The sequence below is a fragment of the Apodemus sylvaticus genome, chromosome 3 (assembly GCF_947179515.1).
Source record: "Apodemus sylvaticus chromosome 3, mApoSyl1.1, whole genome shotgun sequence".
NCBI classification, from domain to species: Eukaryota; Metazoa; Chordata; class Mammalia; order Rodentia; family Muridae; genus Apodemus; species Apodemus sylvaticus.
Window position 1 is genome coordinate 157,891,957 of NC_067474.1, and position 22,095 is coordinate 157,914,051.

Consider the following 22,095-nt stretch of genomic DNA (forward strand, 5'->3'; position numbering starts at 1 on the left):
ATTGGGTTGAAATGGGTGCTTTTGAATCTCAAGAAGGCCCTTAAGGGAAACGTGTCTCTTAGAAAAATAGATATTGTCTAATGGGAAATACAGGTTTATGATATTGCCTGAACAGTGACTGAGTTTGATTTGAATAATTAGTAGGGAAAGATGCAAGCTAAAATGTGTTTTACCTGAAATCTCCCTATTTCCATAGTATCTCCCCACAAGAAAGTCATAATGAACTTCAAGACCCCTCCCACGATCCAGCAGCTGGCAAAACAAAGCCTGCTGAAAGATGAAGCCTTGACAATCTATGCTCTAAAAGACATGAAAGAGGAGCTCTTCCCACCACTCTTCAAGGATGCATTTAGCAGCAAACAACATAACATCCTGAGGCAGATGGTGGCAGCCTGGCCCTTCCCATGCCTTCCTGTGGGAGCTCTGATGAAGACTCCTGACTTAGAGACCTTGAAGGCTATGCTGGATGGCCTGGATTTGCTGATGAGACAAAAAGTTCGACCCAGGTAAGAGACACCAAGGGAGCATGGGGATGAGAGGGAAGTGTATGGATTGAGGAAAGTATTCACAATGTGGTCCAAGTTGAATCTGAGACTTCTGATGTCACTATCTCTGAGGAGAGAAACTAAGAAAAGGGAAAGTGCTGTGTACAGCATAGCAGAGAAGAGATGCAGCAATATGCAATGAGTTTGTCCCAGCCTCTTCCCTCGAGGAATGGATTTAAGGGTCTTTGTGTTGTAGGTCAAATCTGTTTACACATTGTCTCTTCTGTCATCTGAATATTTTTCCCATTTGATCCACAGGAGGTGGAACCTACAAGTGCTTGATTTACGAGATGCCAACGATAATTTCTGGAATGTGTGGGATGGAATAGAGGATGGTGCCTGCCCTCCAGACTTTAGCGAGACACAATTATTGAGGAATCATCCCATACAATGGGGAACACAGGCTGTGACTGTGTGGATAAACCTTTATGTGAATCCCAGGCATACAGTTGAATACAATGAATATTTTTATGAGTGGGCAAAGAAGAGAAAAGATGTACAGGTGAACTGTCAGAAGGTGATGTTTTTGCCCAACCCTCACTACAACCCCTGGCATCTTCTGGAAATAGTTGAGCCAAGTTCTATCCAGGAATTGGAAGTGTATAAACACTTCAACCTGGACACTCTTGCAATGATAGCCTCTGACCTGGGCCAGATGAGAAACCTTCAAAAACTCCTTCTCAATAATGTCCACATATCTTTGGAACAGTCTGGAAATAAAGACATGGAAGACCGGTGTATAAGAATGATCATTCCCCATTTCTCCAAACTCCACAAGCTCCAGCATCTCTATTTGAATGACGTCTGCTTTGTGAATGAACATCTGGATGAAGTGCTCAGGTGAGTAAGGATAGTGAGCTTTATCCAGGGGCCAGATCAAAGCCTATGTTACATGAAAGGTCAGTGCACACCTGTGGCTTCCCTGACAATCTTGGATTTACACAGATTTGACCTTGTGATACTCTACATCCTGAGTTCTCACTTCAGTAAACTCAGACTATCAGGTATGTGTCCATTATTTAGAAAAGTTCTTTGCTAGGATCCAGATGTAGCAAAAACAGATCTATGGAGGCTACAAAAGCTTAAACCACCTTCTGCCCCACGTCAGTTCTGTCCTGAGAACTGTATGAAGACTTTTGATCTGCTTCTGTCTCCCCATGAGTCTGAGGCCATCTAAGCACAGGAAGGGGCTGAGTAATGATTGAGGATCATTGGGGCTTCTGGGAACTCTGTTGACAGGACCAAGTCCATGCCATGGAGGTGGGCCTCATGCTCTCAAGTTTGTCACACACGGGAATGGTTCTAGGTCTTTCCAAGACAGTCCTACTGGGATTCACTTTCTGATATCATTTGTCCTCTGATGTAGTATTATGCTAGTAAGTGCAGAGGGCACTGTAGACCTTCAGGCAAAAGCAGTCATGATGGTGTTGTGTGTCCTCTGCTTATAGTGACAAGACTTATTGGGTACTCTCTATCAGGGAGCACTCTAATCTTGAGTTTCATTATGAGCACATAAAGACCTTAGACATAAATAGCCTCTTTTCTTGGAATCATTGCCCTCTGTGTACCTCTATTGAAGTTTAAGGAGATGATCTTCTTTGTCTCTCTTTAGGTGCTTAGAGAATCCCTTAGAGACCCTTGCAATCACTCGCTGCAAGCTGTCAGAATCAGATATGAGGTGTCTGTCCCAGTGTCCAAGAGTCTATCAGCTCAAACACCTGGATCTGAGTGGCATCGACTTTATAAATTTAAGTCATGAATTTCTAGGAAGACTTCTAAAACGACTGACAGCTACACTGCAGAAGCTAGAGTTGAAGGGCTGTATGATCACGGACTTCCAAATCGATGTCCTCCTGCCTGCTCTGAGCCAATGCACCCAGCTCACTGAGGTTGATTTTCAGATGAACTTCTTATCTAAGAACAGCCTGGAGAAGCTACTGCAGCACACTGCCAACCTGAGACAGCTGACCAAGGAAATGTACTCTGCACCCTATGAGGTCTATGATGAATTAGGTAATGTCCTCCCACAAAAATTTGCACAATATTGTTCTGAGCTAATGGTCACACTCAATGTTATACGTCAGCCAAAAGAGATCTGCTTTGTGAGTAACATTTGTGCAGGTTGTGGAGGACTCTGTGTCTACAACATGGAGGCCACACTATGTTTCTGTTGGCAACGAGAGTGGTCACTTCTGGACTCTGAGAAAGGAAAGCCAGAACTCAAGTGACTCATTCCAGATAAAGCATGTGTATTTCAGCATTTTTTGGAGGTACTTGGGAATGACGATTGTTTCATTGGGTCATAGTTGAAGGAGAAATACTGATCTGGAGAATGAGGGCTTAAATTCTGTCCAAGGTTAACATTACAGACCCACCTTGACACACTCATAGAGATTTGAATATGGTATTCACTGTTGGGTTTGCCCTTCACATATTCTTGTGTAATCTTCTCTCTGTCCCTTTCTTCCCAGAATTTTCAGAATAACATGCCCCATGTTTCAAGATTATATACACTTCAGCTTCCTGAAATCCTGATCAAAACACAACAAAGATTCTCTTGGAGAGATGGCTCAAAGTTTAAGATTGCTTGGTGCTCTTCCTGGGGAGGATTGTTTTATTTTTCATTCCCATGACCACCTGTAACTCTAGCTTCAGATGATCTGTCATTTTTTGGTCTCTGGGAAGACGTGTTCATTTCTGCACATAGACATACCATAAACATGATGAAAAAGAAATAAAAATTAATATATTTTAAATAATAAAATGAGTAACATTGTGGTGGTACATACCTTTGACTCCAGTACTAGGTTGGTATAGACCGCTGGCAGATATTTGAATTTTTGGCTGGCAGTGGAATTTGCTGGAAGATTTCAAGTGTTTTTGGTTGACAACTGTGGTTGCCTCTCAGGATATATACGTCCCTTGGGTTAGGGAATGTATGGATTCTTGCCATGACCTCAAAGAAAAAAGACTTAAAGTACCTTTGGACACAAGGTTCCTCCACTCTTGTTTTTTTCTTTTCTTTTTCTTTTTTATTAACTTATTTTTTAAACTTATTCACTTTACATCCCACTCACTGCCACCCTCCTGGTCATCCCTTCCCACAATCATTCCCCCATTCCCTTCTCATATGAATGGGTGCCCCCACGCCATTATTTGTCCACCCTGGCATTTGAAGTCTCTTCATGGCTAGGTGCCTCCTATCCTACTGAGTTCAGATCAGGAAGCCAAGCTAGAAGAACACATCCCAATACAGGCAACACATTTTGGGGTAGCCCCCATTCCAGTTTTGGGTATCACATGAAGACAAAGCTGCACATCTGCTCATATGGGGGTGGGGGGGGCTAGGTCCAGCCTATGTATGTTCTTTGGTTGATTGTTCAGAAACTGAGAACCTCAAAGGCCCAGTTAGTTGACTCTGCCCTTCATGTGCAGTTCCTATCCCCTTCTAGGCCCATAAGCCTTCATAATTTTCTTCCATAAGAGTCTCCAAGCTCCATCCACTATTTGGCTATGGGTGTCTGTATCTGTCTGAGTCAGCTGAAAGGTAGAGGCTCTCAGAGGACGAGAAGAACTTGTCTGAAAACCTAACAGTGTATCATTAATAGTGTTAGGGACTGGTGCTTCCCATGGAATGGGTCTCAAGATGGGAAGGGTATTGGTTGACCATTCCCTCAGTCTCTGCCCCATCCCCTGTGCCTGCATTCCTTTTTGTTGTTTTTGTTTGTTTGTTTGTTTGTTTGTTTGTTTTTGAGACAGGGTTTCTCTGAATAGCCCTATCTGACCTGGAACTCACTCTGCAGAACAGGCTGGCCTCGAACTCATAAATCTGCCTGCCTCTGCCTCCCAAGTGCTGGAATTAAAGGCGTGCACCACCACTGTCCAACACCTGCATTCCTTTTAGACAGGATACATTTTGGGTCAAATTTTTGCTGGGCAGTGGTGGTGCACACCTTTAATCCCAGCACAGGTAAGTGAGATGGATTTCATAGTTCAAGGCCAGCCTGGTCTACAGAGTAAGTTTAAGGACAGCCTATACCACACACACACACACACACACACACACACAAATCCCTGTCTCATAAAACCATAAAAATAAAATGGTTTTATTTCCTGGTGCTGCCGAAATGGCTCAGCAGGTAAGACTGCTCTTCCAAAGGTCCTGATTTCAAATGCCAGCAACCACATGGTGGCTCACAATGATCCACAATGAGATCTGATGCCCTCTGGTGGGGTGTTTGAGGACAACTACAGTATACTTACATATAATAAGTAAATCTTTTTAAAAAATGTTTTGTTGGTGGGTTGATGTCTCTATTGCTCCACTGGGGTTCCTGCCTGGCTACAGGAAATGCCCTCTTCAAGTTCCATCTCCCCAATGTAGTGAGTCTCAAATAAGGTCACCCCCATTGATTCTTGGGTGCCTCCATCATCTCAGAACTCTGTCTCCTCCTAGAGATGCCTCCCACCTGCTCACCCCTTTAGTTCAGTCCTCTACTCTTGAGGAACATCAGCACCTATTCAGAAAGCTCTTCCCAGTCTTTCTGATCTTAAGACCTTCAGGAGAATAAATCTTCACAGCCATGTTTTCAGTATATGCTTTGATTTGTTATCATTCAGTGTATGACTTGTGTGACTCTGTGTGTGTGTTTCTCAGAGTATGTGAGTTTGAGTATGTATGTACTTATATAAGTCATGGTTCTTTAGAGTCACAGATTTTATGGAATATCTCTATATATTAAAGGAATTTATTGTGATGACTTACAGTCTGTAGTGCAACTAACCCAAAAATGGGCAGCCGTGAATGGGAACTCCAAGAATCTACTAGTTTCTCAGGCCCATGAGCTACTTGCTTGCACTAGTCTTCTGTAGAAGTAGGTTTCTAGAGCTGTGCTGTCAAGTAAGTACAAGCAAACAAACAAGAGTGAATCTTCCTTCTTCTAATGTCCATATGTAGGCCTCCAATAGAAGGTGTGGCCCTGATTAAAGGTGTGTGTCACCACACCTGGATCTAGGACTTACTTTGCCCAGGGCTGCCTTGAGTTCAGAGACCTCTTTGCTTCAGTCTCCTGGGATTAAAGGTGTGATTTACCTTGCCTGCACCTAAGCTTTTCTTTCCCCCTCTCCCATACAGGGTTTCGCTGTGTAGCACTTGCTGTCCTGGAACTCACTCTGTAGACCAGGCTGGCCTCAAACCCAGAAATCCACCTGCCTTTGCCTCTCAAGTGCTGGGATTAAAGGTGTGTACCACCACTGCCTGACTACCTAGGCTTTACTTATTCACCATGCCTCTAGATCCAGGTCAGAAACTTCTGTCTTCCAGCCTCAAGATCTGGATCACAGGTGTTCCCTCAGAATCTTGATTGTAGTTTGTTCTAGATAAAATGAAGTTGCCAAACTGTAATAGCCATTACAGTGCTTATGTTAGTATGTGTGTGAGTATATATGAGGTTTAAGTGTGTGTGTTATGTATGTGAGCATTTCTCTGTGTGAGTTCATGTGTATGTGTTCTTATGTGTGGTTATATGTGAGCATTTGTGTGTGTGTGTGTGTGTGTGTTTGCATGTGCATGCCTTCCTGTGTGTCAGAAAAAGACTTGAGAGGGCCAGTTTTTCTTTCCATAGGAGGTTTCAGGGATCACACTATAGGCTATGAACTTGTGTGGCAAAGTCTCACTCACTGAGCCATCTTAGTGTTCCACAATCAGACTTTGTTGTCTAAGTGAAGAGCAGGTGAAAACTTTTCCCAGCAAATATTTTGGATGCTCTACCCACATGTCAGTAATACTCAGTCAGTGCTCAAGGAGTATGTGATCAAGGTGTTCCTGCATTTACCACATCCCTAATATCTGTAACCTAGTAATGGCACATTTGATGCTGTCAGTTTCATTAACCTTCTTGGACTAATGTGGGTGAGCATGGTGAGTGTATACAAATCTAATCTGTCACTCCTTGGGACAGTCAGTGTTTTATTAGAAGACCTGTGACTCCAACGGATCTTAAGAACCTTAAGGGTGGGGCAGTGGTGGCGCACACCTGTAATCCCAGCACTCTGGGAGGCAGAGGCAGGCAGATTTCTGAGTTCAAGGCCAGCCTGGTCTACAGAGTGAGCTCCAGGACAGCCAGTGCTATACAGAGAAACTCTGTCTCAAAAACCCAAACCCAAATCCAAAAAAAAAAAAAAAAGAACCTTAAGAGTCTTAGTCACAGTAGCCATCAGTCATGTAGAATGATGGATGCTGCAGTTTCTGGCTGATTTGAATGTTCTGACATCTGGTCCATATGTGATAATATATAATCTACAAAGAAATCCAGTACATTTTCAAGCAATATCCAGGAATGACTGTAGTCTAAAGTGGCACACAGAACATTAATTCCTTTTGTCTTTCCAGATAAAATATATTAACAATTGGTTTGAGTAAGTATAGAAAAATAAAAATAAAAACAAATGTTAAAATAAGGATTTGATGAGGGCAGGACTTGTGTATAAAAGGAACCTAGGACACCCAGTGCTGTTATACAGAGAAACCTTGACTTGAAAAACAAAAATTGAAAACAAAAATACATTGGATTTGAGAAGGGTATGGTTGTTTGGTATTGGAATCCAGAGTTAAGACAATGGAATCAGGTGTTCCAGAGCAACTGAAGCAAAATAGAGAGGTCCAAACAAAAGTTGATCGCATGTACCACTGTCTTAGGGAGTGTAGTGTCAAATGGCAGAAAGAAGCTTCTGGAAATAGACCACCAGCAAATCTTAGGCCATTAAGAGTTCATCTGGGAAAGGGCTTTTATGTGTGCAAGCTTGCTGAGGGGCCATACCGCAATGGTTAGAGGAGTCTCTCTAACTCCTCCTACAGGCTTGGGGAAAAGGTCCAATATGAACTGTAAGATGTAGGATGCTGACATTTTAACAACTTGACACAAAAGAGAGTCATCAGAGAGGAAGAAGCTCATTGGTGAAATGTCTTCATGAGACCCATGTATAAAGCACTTCTCAATTACTGATCAATTTGAAAGGGCCAAGTCTATTGTGGATGGTACTATCCTAACTTCTATAAGCAAGCAGGCTGTGCACGTTATGAGGAGCTAGCCAGTAAGCAACACTCCTCCATGGCCCCTGCATCAACTCCTGGTTATAGATTCCTGTCATATTTGAGTACCTGTCCTGATTTCCTTTGGTGATGAATAGTAAGTAATATGGAAGTGTAAGCCTAACAAAATCTTTCCTTTCCTACTTTGGTTTGGTGCCTAATATTTCTTCACACTAACAAAACCTCTAACTAAACAAGTTGATACCAGCATATTGGGGTACTGCTGAGATATACCTGACCATGTTTGGGGGAGAATTTTCGGTGGATTTTTTTAATATAGGGCTAGCAAAGCTATTGAGTGTTGAGAGCTCAATGGTAGGTTATTGAGGAGAATGAAAGACAAGATTAGGATGTTGAAACACTGCAGAAGACAGACAACTAGCATGTAAAGATTTAGAATAAAATATAAAGTTTCTATCAGGACTCCGTTATTTTGAATTGAGATTCTATGGTTCTAGTGAACTGAGGCAGAAGTGTTATTATCTGTGATTTAAAAGTTACCAGAACTACTAAAGTGAGTCTTTGCTTTGCTGGGATAATTGATGCTGGTCAGCTAGAGGTAAGAAATTTATGGTAAATGCCTAAAGAAATAGAAGGAGTCATAGAAAGTCTTCCAACCAAAAAAAGCACAGGATCAGATGGCTTCAGTGCAGAATTCTACCAGACCTTCAAAGAAGAGTTAACACCAATACTCTTCAAACTATTCCACAAAATAGAAACAGAAGGAACACTACCCAATTCCTTCTACGAAGCCACAATTACGCTGATACCAAAGCCACAAAATGATCCAACAAAGAAAGAGAACTTCAGACCAATTTCCCTTATGAACATCGATGCAAAAATACTCAATAAAATTCTTGCCAACCGAATCCAAGAACACATCAAAATGATCATCCACCATGATCAAGTAGGCTTTATCCCGGGAATGCAGGGTTGGTTCAATATACGGAAATCCATCAATACAATCCACTACATAAACAAACTCAAAGAACAAAACCACATGGTCATTTCATTGGATGCTGAAAAAGCATTTGACAAAAATTCAGGATCCCTTCATGCTTAAAGTCTTGGAGAGAACAGGAATTCAAGGCCCATACCTAAACATAGTAAAAGCAATATACAGCAAACCGGTAGCCAGCATCAAACTAAATGGAGAGAAACTTGAAGCAACCCCACTGAAATCAGGGACCAGACAAGGCTGCCCCCTTTCTCCTTATCTTTTCAATATTGTACTTGAGGTACTAGCTCGGGCAATTCGACAACATAAGGAGGTCAAAGGGATGCAAATTGGAAAGGAAGAAGTCAAACTATCATTATTTGCAGACGACATGATCGTCTACCTAAGTGACCCAAAGAGCTCCACTAGAGAGCTCCTACAGCTGATAAACAACTTCAGCAAAGTGGCAGGTTATAAAATCAACTCAAGCAAATCAGTGGCCTTCCTATACTCAAAGGATAAGCAGGCTGAGAAAGAAATTAGGGAAATGACCCCCTTCACAATAGCCTCAAACAGTATAAAGTATCTTGGGGTGACTCTTACCAAACATGTGAAAGAACTGTATGACAAGAACTTCAAGACTCTGAAGAAGGAAATGGAAGAAGACCTCAAAAAATGGGAAAACCTCCCATGCTCATGGATCGGTAGAATCAATATAGTTGAAATGGCCATTTTGCCTAAAGCGCTATACAGATTCAATGCAATACCCATCAAAATCCCAACTCAATTCTTCACAGAGTTAGAAAGAGCAATTATCAAATTCATCTGGAACAACAAAAAACCCAGGATAGCTAAAACTATTCTCAGCAACAAAAGAAAATCTGGGGGAATCAGTATCCCTGACCTCAAGCAATACTACAGAGCAATAGTGTTAAAAACTGCATGGTATTGGTACAGTGACAGACAGGAGGATCAATGGAACAGGATTGAAGATCCAGAAATGAACCCACACACCTATGGCCACTTGATCCTCGACAAAGAGGCTGAAAACATCCAATGGAAAAAAGATAGCCTTTTCAACAAATGGTGCTGGTTCAACTGGAGGTCAGCATGCAGAAGAATGCGAATTGATCCATCCTTGTCTCCTTGTACTAAGCTCAAATCCAAAAGGATCAAGGACCTCCACATAAAGCCAGACACTCTGAAGCTAATAGAAAAGAAACTGGGGAAGACCCTTGAGGACATCGGTACAGGGAGAAAGTTTCTGAACAGAACACCAATAGCGTATGCTCTAAGAGCAAGAATTGACAAATGGGACCTCATAAGGTTACAGAGTTTCTGTAAGGCAAAGGACACCATCAAGAGGACAGATCGGCAACCAACAAATTGGGAAAAGATCTTCACCAATCCTACATCAGATAGAGGGCTAATATCCAATATATATAAAGAACTCAAGAAGTTAGACTCCAGAAAACCGAACAACCCTATTAAAAAATGGGGTACAGAGTTAAACAAAGAATTCTCACCTGAAGAACTTCGGATGGCGGAGAAGCATCTTAAAAAATGCTCCACTTCATTAGTCATTAGGGAAATGCAAATCAAAACAACCCTAAGATTTCATCTTACACCAGTCAGAATGGCTAAGATTAAAAATTCAGGAGACAGCAGGTGTTGGAGAGGGTGCGGAGAAAGAGGAACACTCCTCCACTGCTGGTGGGGTTGCAAATTGGTACAACCACTCTGGAAAGCAGTCTGGCGGTTCCTCCGAAAACTGGGCACCTCACTTCCAGAAGATCCTGCTATACCACTCCTGGGCATATACCCAGAGGATTCCCCACCATGTAATAAGGATACATGCTCTACTATGTTCATAGCAGCCCTATTTATAATTGCCAGATGCTGGAAAGAACCCAGGTATCCCTCAACAGAAGAGTGGATACAAAAAATGTGGTATATCTACACAATGGAGTACTATTCAGCCATTAGAAACAATGAATTCATGAAATTCTTAGGCAAATGGATGGAGCTAGAGAACATCATACTAAGTGAGGTAACCCAGACTCAAAAGGTGAATCATGGTATGCACTCACTAATAAGTGGTTATTAACCTAGAAAACTGGAATACCCAAAACATAATCCACACATCAAATGAGATACAAGAAGAAAGCAGGAGTGGTCCCTGGTTCTGGAAAGACTCAGTGAAACAGTATTTGGCAAAACCAGAACGGGGAACTGGGAAGGGGTGGGAGGGAGGACAGGGGAAGAGAAGGGGGCTTACGGGACTTTCGGGGAGTGGGGGGGGGCTAGAAAAGGGGAAATCATTTGAAATGTAAATAAATTATATCAAATAAAAAAAAATGTCAAAAAAAAAAAAAAAAAAAGAATTGACAAATGGGACCTCATAAAATTACAAAGTTTCTGTAAGGCAAAGGACACCATCAAGAGGACAAATCGGCAACCAACAAATTGGGAAAAGATCTTCACCAATCCTACATCAGATAGAGGGCTAATATCCAATATATATAAAGAACTCAAGAAGTTAGACTCCAGAAAACCAAACAACCCTATTAAAAAATGGGGTACAGAGTTAAACAAAGAATTCTCACCTGAAGAACTTCGGATGGCGGAGAAGCATCTTAAAAAATGCTCAACTTCATTAGTCATTAGGGAAATGCAAATCAAAACAACCCTAAGATTTCATCTTACACCAGTCAGAATGGCTAAGATTAAAAATTCAGGAGACAGCAGGTGTTGGAGAAGGTGTGGAGAAAGAGGAACACTCCTCCACTGCTGGTGGGGTTGCAAATTGGTACAACCACTCTGGAAATCAGTCTGGCGGTTCCTCCGAAAACTGGGCACCTCACTTCCAGAAGATCCTGCTATACCACTCCTGGGCATATACCCAGAGGATTCCCCACCATGTAATAAGGATACATGCTCTACTATGTTCATAGCAGCCCTATTTATAATTGCCAGATGCTGGAAAGAACCCAGGTATCCCTCAACAGAAGAGTGGATGCAAAAAATGTGGTATATCTACACAATGGAGTACTTTTCAGCCATTAGAAACAATGAATTCATGAAATTCTTAGGCAAATGGATGGAGCTACAGAACATCATACTAAGTGAGGTAACCCAGACTCAAAAGGTGAATCATGGTATGCACTCACTAATAAGTGGTTATTAACCTAGAAAACTGGAATACCCAAAACATAATCCACACATCAAATGAGATACAAGAAGAAAGGAGGAGTGGTCCCTGGTTCTGGAAAGACTCAGTGAAACAGTATTCGGCAAAACCAGAACGGGGAACTGGGAAGGGGTGGGAGGGAGGACAGGGGAAGAGAAGGGGGCTTATGGGACTTTCGGGGAGTGGGGGCGGGGCTAGAAAAGGGGAAATCATTTGAAATGTAAATAAATTATATCGAATAAAAAAATTAAAAAAATATCTTTTTTTAAATCCATAGGATTTAGAATGAAACTATAACACATTCTAGACCATACCTGTTGTGTAGACTATTTGTCCAGCTTGAGGTTTTGACTAAACTGCACAAGGAATCCATGTTTGGTACAGAAAGAGATGCAAAAGAGAAAACTGAAAAGCTAAAGTAAACTTAAATTCCCCCACCAAAATTCACTTTAATATTTTATTATTGATTCTACTTGTTTTCCTAATGCTTTTATATACATATAAAAAACAGAAGTGGATAGAAAAAAGGTCACATGAAAACATACATTCCCTTTAAAAAGGGAAGAGGGATTATGGGACTTTCAGGGAGGGGGGATCCAGGAAAGGGGAAATCATTTGCAATGTAAATAAAGAATATATTGAATAAAAAAAAGCCCAGGACCAGATGGGTTTAGTGGGGAAGGAGAGCTTCAGAACAATTGATGCAAGAATACTGAACAAAATCCTGGCCCAGTGCAGACTGCCCTGCCCATTGCATGGGAGAAGGACAGTGCCATTATGGTGGAATCTGCCTGCCTTGGTGTGCGGGCTCCTGAGTGAGGAGGCCAAAATAAAACACAAATGAGTTCTAGCAAAACTTTTTACAGTCTATTTTCCACTGAATAATATGACCTCAATTTCCTCTGGCTGAATTACTGTCAAAACTACAATCTTCCAGGTCCTATGAGAACAAACAATTAAACACCGTGTACAGCTTTCTATTAGTTTTGCTATCTCAGTTTTTCATATTTTCCACATTCCTCCAAAAGAGAGTATAGATTCTGTCCATCAGAAAAATCACATTTTGCTACCATTTAAGGTTGTTTTTGTTGTTGTTCTAACTTGCTACTCTGCTACTATGATAGAATCCTTTCAGCAAAAGCATCTCAGGGAATAAATGGTTGTTGTGCATGTTTCTGTGAGATCCAAGTCCATCATTCTGAGAGCTTAGAATAGAAACTGAAGGTCGAAAATGAAGCTATAAAACTGAAGGATAAACACTGTTTCCTGGCTTGCGCTATTGCTTGGTCACTGTCCCATGCCCAGGCCCACTTCCTTAGCAATATATCACCACCCTAGGTGGAAGAACCTTCCCACAACAATCATCAATATAATCTCTCACAGATATAACAACCAGCCATTCTGATGAGAGTACACACTCAACTGAGGCTCCATCAGATGACTGCAGCTCTGAAATGTTGAGAAGTGAACACAATTAGGACACAGAGAAAATAATGAGTGAGGAAGTTGTAAGAACACAAAACCAGTGATCTAGCCAAATCTATTACAGGAGCCCCTGCTACCGCAGGAGGGAGTTGGAGTTGGGGCTGAGACAGAACAAAATGGGAACTGTACCTTGTTCATGGCAGGAAAGGATACACTAGAATGGGGAGTTCAGAGGCTGTGCTGCCCTAGGATTTGGCGTATTTAACCCCGTGATCTCAAGACAGTGTGACCAGAGATGTGGCTAAAACAGCTGGAAGGTGATGGAAAAAGCAGATTCCCCCACAGACGTGGAAGTAAGATTGCTATCCCAAGGAAGATATGCTGACTTTGCTGGAATGGATGAAGAACAACATTCCATCTACTGACAGTTCCAAGTTCAAAACTACAGAGTCACATATGGGAACAGTGTTGATCAGGAGAGTGGAATATAAAGTCTTTGTCCTTTCCACCCTGCAAAACAGGGTAGGGAGAGCCTGATTTCACCCTGGATGCTGACTTGAGCTTTCTGTCATGGGTTATATAGAGTGGATCTAGCTGTTAAATGAGAGCCTGGGTCTAAACTAAGCCTGAGTCTAGAGGTGCTGAAAAATTACTTTAGCAACAGCAAGACTGAGGAATTTCAATAAGGTTCAGCAACTTAATATTTTCAAAATTGCATGTCCGGCATTATCTGAAGGAACTAAACTATGGGGCAAAACCATCTGATAACCATGATGGGTTGGCTATATTTCTTTTTTTTTTCTGTATGATATCTTAGTTACCTATGTGTAGTTTAACCCTACTATTTTTATCTTGACTGGATGTTGACAAGTAAGGTTTGTCATGAGATGTTTACTCAAGTGGACTTAGTGCACTTTCAAAAACAAAATAGTTTGGACTTTACAAACTCATCTCTGTGCTGAGACATTCCTATTGGCAGATCCTCCCTGTTGAATCACAGGCCCTGACTGCCAGTAGACTAGTTACTCTGTAGAAAGATCAACCCCACTCTCTATTACAGTAGATTCAAGTCTCATCTGCCCTTAGCATTGTCCCAGAATAGTAGATGAAGATTCCTCTCCCCTTGTGCATGCCTCCTTGTTGATACAACAATCCCCACCTGCCTTTCTTTTCTCCCTCATTTCCTTGTCACAGTCCCCACAAAGGCAAAAACTTCCTGCTCAACAACATCAATGTGTGCCAGAAGACAAGGAAGGGAGTTCACAGAGTACCATACGATCTCTTATCACAGACCAAATTTTCACAGTTGCCTCTACCACAGGACTGTAACACAAGAAGTATCTTAACCTTTCTCCTGAGTATGTCTCCTTGTGGATTACTAATATCATCTCTTACTGGCCTCTTCTTCCTCCAGCTTTCAACACTAGCAAGCATTCCCCCTTGAACATACCCAACAAAGAGGTCTTTAAAAGAGGAAACACTCAGCCAACACTCTGCAAATCCACACATCAAACAGTAACCCAGAAACAAAACTAGCACCCAGACAAGACAAACTGAGAAACTGGTACCATGACCAATAATCACATCAAACACAGAGGTCTAGACTGCTTTGTTTCCAGATTCTGGCTATTACAAACAAGGCTGCTAAGAACATAGAGGAACAAGTGTCCTTGGAGTATGGTGGGGCATCTTCTATGTATATGACCAGGAATGGTAAAGCTGACTCATCAAGTGTTTCCAACTTTCTGAGGAACAGTCAGATTGATTTCCAGAGTGGTTGCATCAGTTTTCAATCCCACCAGAAATGGAGAAGCGTTCTATTTCCCGACAACCTCACAAGCATGTGTAGTCACTGGAGTTTTTTATCTTAGCCACTCAGATTGTTGTAAGGTAAAATCTGAAGATCATGGTTATTTGCATTTCACTGAAGACTAAGGACTTTAAACCTTTCTTTAAGTGCTTCTTGGTCATTGAAGACTTTTGTAACTTTGTATTAGGGGAAGGGTTGAAGAAGCTGAAGAGGAGGGAGACCCCATAGTAATTCTATAAGTCTCAAATAACCTGGAATCCTGGAAGTTCCCAGAGACTAAGTTGCCAATCTTGGCAGCATACACAAGCTCCTCCAGAGTCCCAGTACATATACAGCAGAGTTCCACTGGTCTAGCTTCAGTGGGAAAGAATTGAGACCCTTGATAAGGGGAATTCCTAAGGGTTTAGCGGGTAGCAACTTCTTAGAGGAAAGCTGGAGTAGAAAATGGATGAGGAACTGGATGAGGGAGCAGTGGATGAAATGTAACTTAAGAAAAGATTGCCAGGCCTTAAACTCACAAAGATTCTCCTTCCTTATTCTCCTGAGGGCTGCTTAACTAGAATATCCAAGTGTGTTCTCAATTACATCTGATTATTAACTGGGTCTTAGTAGTTTCTGTTGAGAATTTTTAAAAGATATTTATTGTTATATATAAGTATACTATAGCTGTCTTCAGACACTCCAGAAGAGGGCATCAAATATCATTTTGGATAGTTGTGAGCCACCATGTGGTTGCTCGGATTTGAACTCAGTACCTTTGGAAGATCAGTCAGTGCTCTTAACTGCTGAGCCATCTCTCCAGCCCTCTGTGGGGATTTTTAATTTTATTTAGTTTTGTTCTTCTTTCTTGAGACAGTCTCACTAAAAATGTCAGGCTGACCTTGAATTCTAGGCCCTCTACACTGGAGTGTCAGATGTGAGTTACTCAAAGTGCCTTGAGTGATGATCTTTATGTCACTTTAAGCCTGGAATTCTTTGGTGTGCTTTTAATCCCAGCAACAGGAAGGCAGAGGAAAGCTGTGAGTGTCAAAATAGTCAGATATTCTATGCATCTTTTAAAAGGGCAAAACAAGTCTGGAGAAATGGCTCAATTGTTAAGAACACTCAGTGTTCTCCCAGAGGTACTGTGTTCAATTCCCAGAAACTACATGATGGCTCACAACCACCTATAATGGGATTTGATTCCATTTTCAGGGGTGTTTGAGGACAGGGACAATACACTCATATATATTAAATAAATTGATAGATATACAACTAGATAACTAATGTAAAACTAGCAAACATATAATACCAAAAAAGAAATGGTATTTGCATCTCCTCATTGATAAGTAATCTCTTATTTTAATGGAACTCAAAATGTCCTCAAACTTGAAGGAAGAAACCTGTATATACACATACGTGCATATATGTGTGTGTATATAGAGTATAGTTCTGTGTATATGTTTATGTACATTTCATCTTAATGGACATTACATCACAACCACAGTCTCCCTCCCTCGTCTCTTCTCATACCAACACCTGACTGCAACAGTAAGGCAGAGGGTGGATAGTATATAAGTTTAATGGCAGCCTAATTTATATAGCAAGTTCTAAACAGCTATAGATATGCTCTTTTGTCTCAAAGAAGCAAAACAAAGCACACCAATTAACAAACAAACCCAAGCAAAATATTTCTATCAATTGATACATGGTATATTCTTTTAATGAACCCAGGATGTATTCAAAATTTCAGGAAGAAGCCAGCCTTTCTTAATTAACTATTCAATAAAAAATTGAATATAACTTACAATGTAAACTTCAGGTCCTTTTTCTTACATTTTTTTGGTTTTCATTTTGTTTCTGCATGTCTCAGGCTAGCTGTTCTGCTGCTGTAGAAGTAACCAATTAAGTATGACATTGAGCTAGTGTTGTTCTGTTTTTGGCATGTGAATTATGATATGTACCTCATAATCTCTTCTTTCTGGTTGCTTTATAAGGAGTTACAGACCACGCCAATGGCTACTGAAGGATTACTAACTTTAGTGTTTCTTTCCTACTCCACCTCTGTAGTTTGTGGACCTCAAGCTTGGAACTTTACCAACACCTTTTCTTTTCTCTTTTTTTCTTTGATATATTCTTTATTTACATTTCAAATGATTTCCCCTTTCTTAGATCCCCCCTCCCCAAAAGTCCCAAAAGCCTTCTTCCATCCCCCTGTTCCCCAATCCGCCCCTTCCCACTTCCCTGTCCTGGTACTCCCCTACACTGCTGCACTGAGCCTTTCCAGGACCATTGAACACTCCTTCCTTCTTCTTGAGCATAATTTGATATGTGAATTGTGTCTTGGGTATTCCAAGCTTCTAGGGTAATATCTGCTTATCAGTGAGTGCATACCATGAGTGTTCCTTTGAGACTGGGTTACCTCAATTAGGATGATGTTCTGCCATTAATTTGTCTAAGAATTTCATGAATTCCTTATTTCTAATGGCTGAATAGTACTCCATTGTGTAGTTATACCACATTTTCTGTATGTATTCCTCCGTTGAGGGACATCTGGGTTCTTTCCAGCTTCTGGCTATTATAAATAGGGCTGCTATGAACACAGTGAAGCATGTATCCTTTTACATTCTGGGGAATCCTCTGGGTATAGGCCCAGGAATGGTATAGTGGGGTCCTCTGGTATTATCATTCCCAGTTTTCTGAGGAACTGCCAGACTGATTTCCAAAGTGGTAGTACCAGCTTACAACCACACCAGCAGTGGAGGAGTGTTCCTCTTTCTCCACATACTCGCCAGCACCTGTTTTCTCTTGAGTTTTTGACCTTAGCCATTCTGACTGGTGTGAGGTGAAGTATCAGGATTGTTTTGATTTGTATTTCCCTGATGACTAAGGATCCAACACCTTTTCACAAGTCCTGTATGGGTCATGATCAAAGATTGATGTCAGTAACTAATGATGGGAATTACAAAGATGCTGGAACTCATTCCAGGCAATGTATCTGGATAAATGGAAATTATGGAGAATTTGGAATTTGGTTTTTTTTAGTTTTCTTCGAGGGCCTAGAGAGCTAAGCATAGTCTATTTATAATCCAACTCTTGACTGAGGATTAAAAGTTCCTTTTGGTCCCTTCCCAGAAGGATGTATGTTCCCCAGCTGTGGCTGCATTTGGATGTAGCCATTGGGAACTAGAATACTTTGGAGACACTTCACACTACCAGAGATAATTATGGCTTTAAAACCAGCACAGGCCGGATCAAGCATTTTTGGATTAGACATGCTATGTTGACACAGGCTGAGCAATAATGGAACACATATGTACTTTAGAGCACTTTGGAGACAGAGGCAGGCAATTAATTGTCTGTGAAGTACAGGCCACTGTGGACTATACAGCAAGTTTCAGGACAGTCAAGGATATAGCAAGTTCTGTAAAGACATTATCTAAGCAAACAGACAAACAAAAACAAAAACAAAAGCAAAACAACTGAGTGTGCTCAAATTGGTAATCTGAATTCTGTAAACTCAGCTCTAGTGATCTCGCCCCCACACCACACAGTGTTGGCAGAAAGGCTTCCTAAGTTTATTGTCATTAATGGTATATTTTCCCCCTGCTCCCATAGGATGACAATTTAGAAAAAGACACAATGAATGTCTATTCCCCACCCACCCTGGTGAAACTGACAAGACAGAGGCTACTGAGTGAGGAGGCCTTGGACGTTTCTTCTCTCAAGGATCTGCCCAATAGGCTGTTCCCAGTGACACTTGAGGAGGCCTTCATTAATGGTCATACAAAGATCTTAACCACCATGATACCTGTGTGGCCCATCCCATACCTTTCTGTAGGAATGTTGATAAAGACCCTCTGCCTAGACACTTTGCAGGTTGTTCTTGAGGGGCTAGATATACTGATTTCAAAAACAGTTCACTCCAGGTAGGCAGGATCACCTGGGGTTGGAGAAAGTTTCTCTGAGTACTGAGAATGAGCAATTAGGGACAGAGGATATTTGGCCAACTGTGGATGAGAGGCTTCTGATTTTCAAGTTTTTCTTTACGCCATTGTCAGGAAAGTTCTTTACTGGGAGAAGAGGCTTAGAGTGGTGTAGAGCCTTGGGCTCAGGCTCAGCTATCTGGAAAAATAATGGCTAATATAGGAGATAGAAAATGTAGAAAAATCCAGTGAGGAATGGTCCTTTTCCTGAATCCCTAAAAGTTTAATGTGAAATGAGGTTGGACTGGAATTAAGGGAAGTAGGACAGGGCTAAAGATGCCCTTTTTGCAAAGAATGCTATTCATTTTCTCAGCATGAGGCTCTGGGTTTGATTCTAGGCAGAGGAATAAAACATTGTGGTAGAAAAAGCTGAAGTGTGAGATGTGGAAGGGAATCAAACTGTAAGATGTGTTGTCCTTTACCTTCTAAAAATTATACTCATTTCTCCCTCATTTTCTAGATAAAAATTCAGAGATATGAATTGGAGGGATAGAGACTACTATTTCTGTGGGATATGGGCTGGATTCCCATGAAGGTGAAGGCATATAAGAGTTCATAAAACAGAAACAGGCATTGGAAAACACTCCTGACTGTGGGATGAAGAAAGAATTGAGATGGGAAGGGGGGAACCTGGAAAGGGAAAATCATTTGGAATGTAAACAAAAAAATATAGAAAATAATAAAAAAAAAGAGAGAGAGAGAATTGTGGGTGACATCTCAACTGCAACTCATGGAGCGCAGCCTTGAAGAATGTGCCACATACTTGTTGCAGTGGCCCAGCAGAGAAAAGATTCCATTCATTTATGCTGTAGAACGCTGAAAATTCAGGGCTTAACCAAAGCCACAATCATAGAAATCTTCAAAATTGTACATGCAGACTATCCAAGATCAGGAGCTATGCTGTCTTTGCCTAGAAGATTTGGCTTTTCTTTTTATTCGATATATTTTTTATTTATTTTTCAAATGATTTCCCCTTTTCAGGTTCCCCACTCCCCGAAAGTCCCATAAGCCCTCTTCCCTCCCCCTGTTCCCCCACCCACGCCTTCCCATTTCCATGTTCTGGTATTGCCCTATACTGCTACACTGAGTCTTTCCATAACCAGGGGCCACTCCTCTGTTCTTCTTGGACATCATTTGATGTGTGGATTATGTTTTGGGTATTCCAATTTTCCAGGCTAATATGCACTTATTAGTGAGTGCATACCATTATTGATCTTTTGAGACTGGGTTATCTCACTTAGTATGACGTTCTCCAGCTATATCCATTTGTCTAAGAATTTCATGAATTCATTGTTTCTAAAGGCTGAATAGTACTCCATTGTGAATATATACAACATTTTTTGAATCCGTTCTTCTGTTGAGGGATACCTGAGTTCTTTCCAGCTTCTGGCTATTATAAATAGGGTTGCTATGAACATAGTGGAGGATTTGGCTTTTCTTAACACCTACCTGAAAGAGATGAACAATCCTCTCTCATTCAGTCTAGATGAAATCAAAGGTACCATCAGTATGGGTTGTACTGAAAAGATTGATGAGGAGGAAGTAATCACAGTGATTTCTCTACTTCCCACACTCCACCATCTTCTCTGGGAACTCTATGTATATGATGTCCCTTTTTTAAAGGGCAACCTGAAAGAATTCTTCAGGTAAGGAAGGATTGAGAGTGTACAGAGAAGTAGACAAGAGAAAACAGACCTCTTTTCATTGCTGTTCTCTTTCCTTGTCTTTTGTTTTGTTTTGTTTTGTTTTGTTTTGTTTTGTTTTGTTTTGTTTTGCAAGCTGGGGAGTCCATGTCAGACTGGACACCATAAATCTAGCAAAGTTAAAGACATAGCCTATCTGAGGAGATGAGCTATATGATAAGATAAATATGACCAGGCATAAGCATTGCTCTTTTTGTTCATGTTTTGAGTCAAGAAATTGGTTGAGTAGATGAGTAATATGCAACACTGGGTTTCATGATGAAGACAGGATCATGGACCTTGCAGGAACAAAACCTCTGAGAACTCTTAAAAATAGCACTAGGAAGTTATTGAATTTTATTTGGGATAGATAGGCCTTCCTATATGCACCAAGTTGGCCTGATATAACCATTGGTGTGGTTTCCTGCAATATCCTGAATCATGTTGCTATTTACTAGCATGGTATAGGTTGTGTGAGCAGACAAATGAAGGCCATGTCTTGGGTTGTGGTTGACCTCACTATATAGTCAGAATGAGTTTGGGAGAAAGTCTTCTGCTTACCGGCCAATCATATCAACCCTCTGCAATACTATTTGCCAGAAATCAATCATTTCTTCTCTCCCCAAGTGCCTAAAGAAGCCCTTGGAGACACTTTGCATCACAAGATGTTACCTCTCACAATCAGACTTGGATTACCTGCCCTATTGCCTGAATATATTTGAGCTCAAATGTCTGAATCTTATTGATAAAACTTTGTCATTTACTCCTTGAACCTCTTGTGTGTCTCCTAGAGAGAGGTAGATATACCCTGGAATACCTGCATTTGAAGTCATGTGGAATGGGAGAACATCAGATTGATGTCTGCTGCCTGCCCTAAGGCAATGTTCCCATCTCACAGAAATCAATTTCTATGATAATGAACTTTCTGTGCTTTTACTGAACAAAAGTTCTACACCACACAGCCAAGCTTAGGCAACTAATGGATGAACTGTACCCTCTGGAGTGCTATGATATCAGGGATATAATACTATCAGACATATTAGAAAATTTTTGACCTGCACTCCTGGATATACTCAGGGCCAAAAGAAAGCCCAAAAAGGTCACTTTTGCCTTCACAAACTGATGCTCTAAGTGTGGTGGGTCCTATATTTATGATCTGGATACCCAATGTTGCTTTTTTGAAAAGAACCTACGTGGTTGATTGTTGAACAGACAAATTGAGTCTTAGCACTGGGGATCGATGAAATCCTAAACGAAAATCCTTTTCTGAAAGGAGCATGAAAATGTCAATCACCTAAAAGTCTGAGACACAGAGGAAATACAAGATTGTCCTCACAGCTTGTGAGTGAGTTTTTCATCTGCCAAAGGTTTCAAGTACTCTTTTCTCCTCTAGGATTTTTATAGTTTGAGTGTGTTACAATAAAAGTATCCTTCCATAAAGACATTGTTCC

General features: G+C 41.1%; 1 protein-coding gene and 1 pseudogene across 1 annotated transcript; both read left to right on the forward strand.

Annotated features, from left to right (window-relative positions):
• The first annotated feature begins 219 nt into the window (after positions 1–219).
• LOC127680407 (PRAME family member 12-like) lies at positions 220–2,773 on the forward strand. Its single transcript, XM_052175871.1, has 3 exons — positions 220–506; positions 804–1,385; positions 2,158–2,773. Exons 1-3 carry the CDS (start codon positions 220–222, stop codon positions 2,771–2,773), a joined length of 1,485 nt encoding a protein of 494 aa, XP_052031831.1.
• Positions 2,774–18,600: 15,827 nt separating this feature from the next.
• LOC127680409 (oogenesin-2-like) lies at positions 18,601–21,845 on the forward strand (annotated as a pseudogene).
• Positions 21,846–22,095: the final 250 nt, after the last annotated feature.

What these genes read in the sequence shown, in the direction of transcription:
- LOC127680407 (XM_052175871.1), top strand. Translation starts at nt 220, where the DNA reads ATGAACTTCAAGACCCCTCCCACGATCCAGCAGCTGGCAAAACAAAGC. An exon ending in AGACAAAAAGTTCGACCCAG is followed by an intron (nt 507 to 803) that starts GTAAGAGACACC and finishes TTTGATCCACAG; the next exon opens with GAGGTGGAACCTACAAGTGC. An exon ending in CATCTGGATGAAGTGCTCAG is followed by an intron (nt 1,386 to 2,157) that starts GTGAGTAAGGAT and finishes GTCTCTCTTTAG; the next exon opens with GTGCTTAGAGAATCCCTTAG.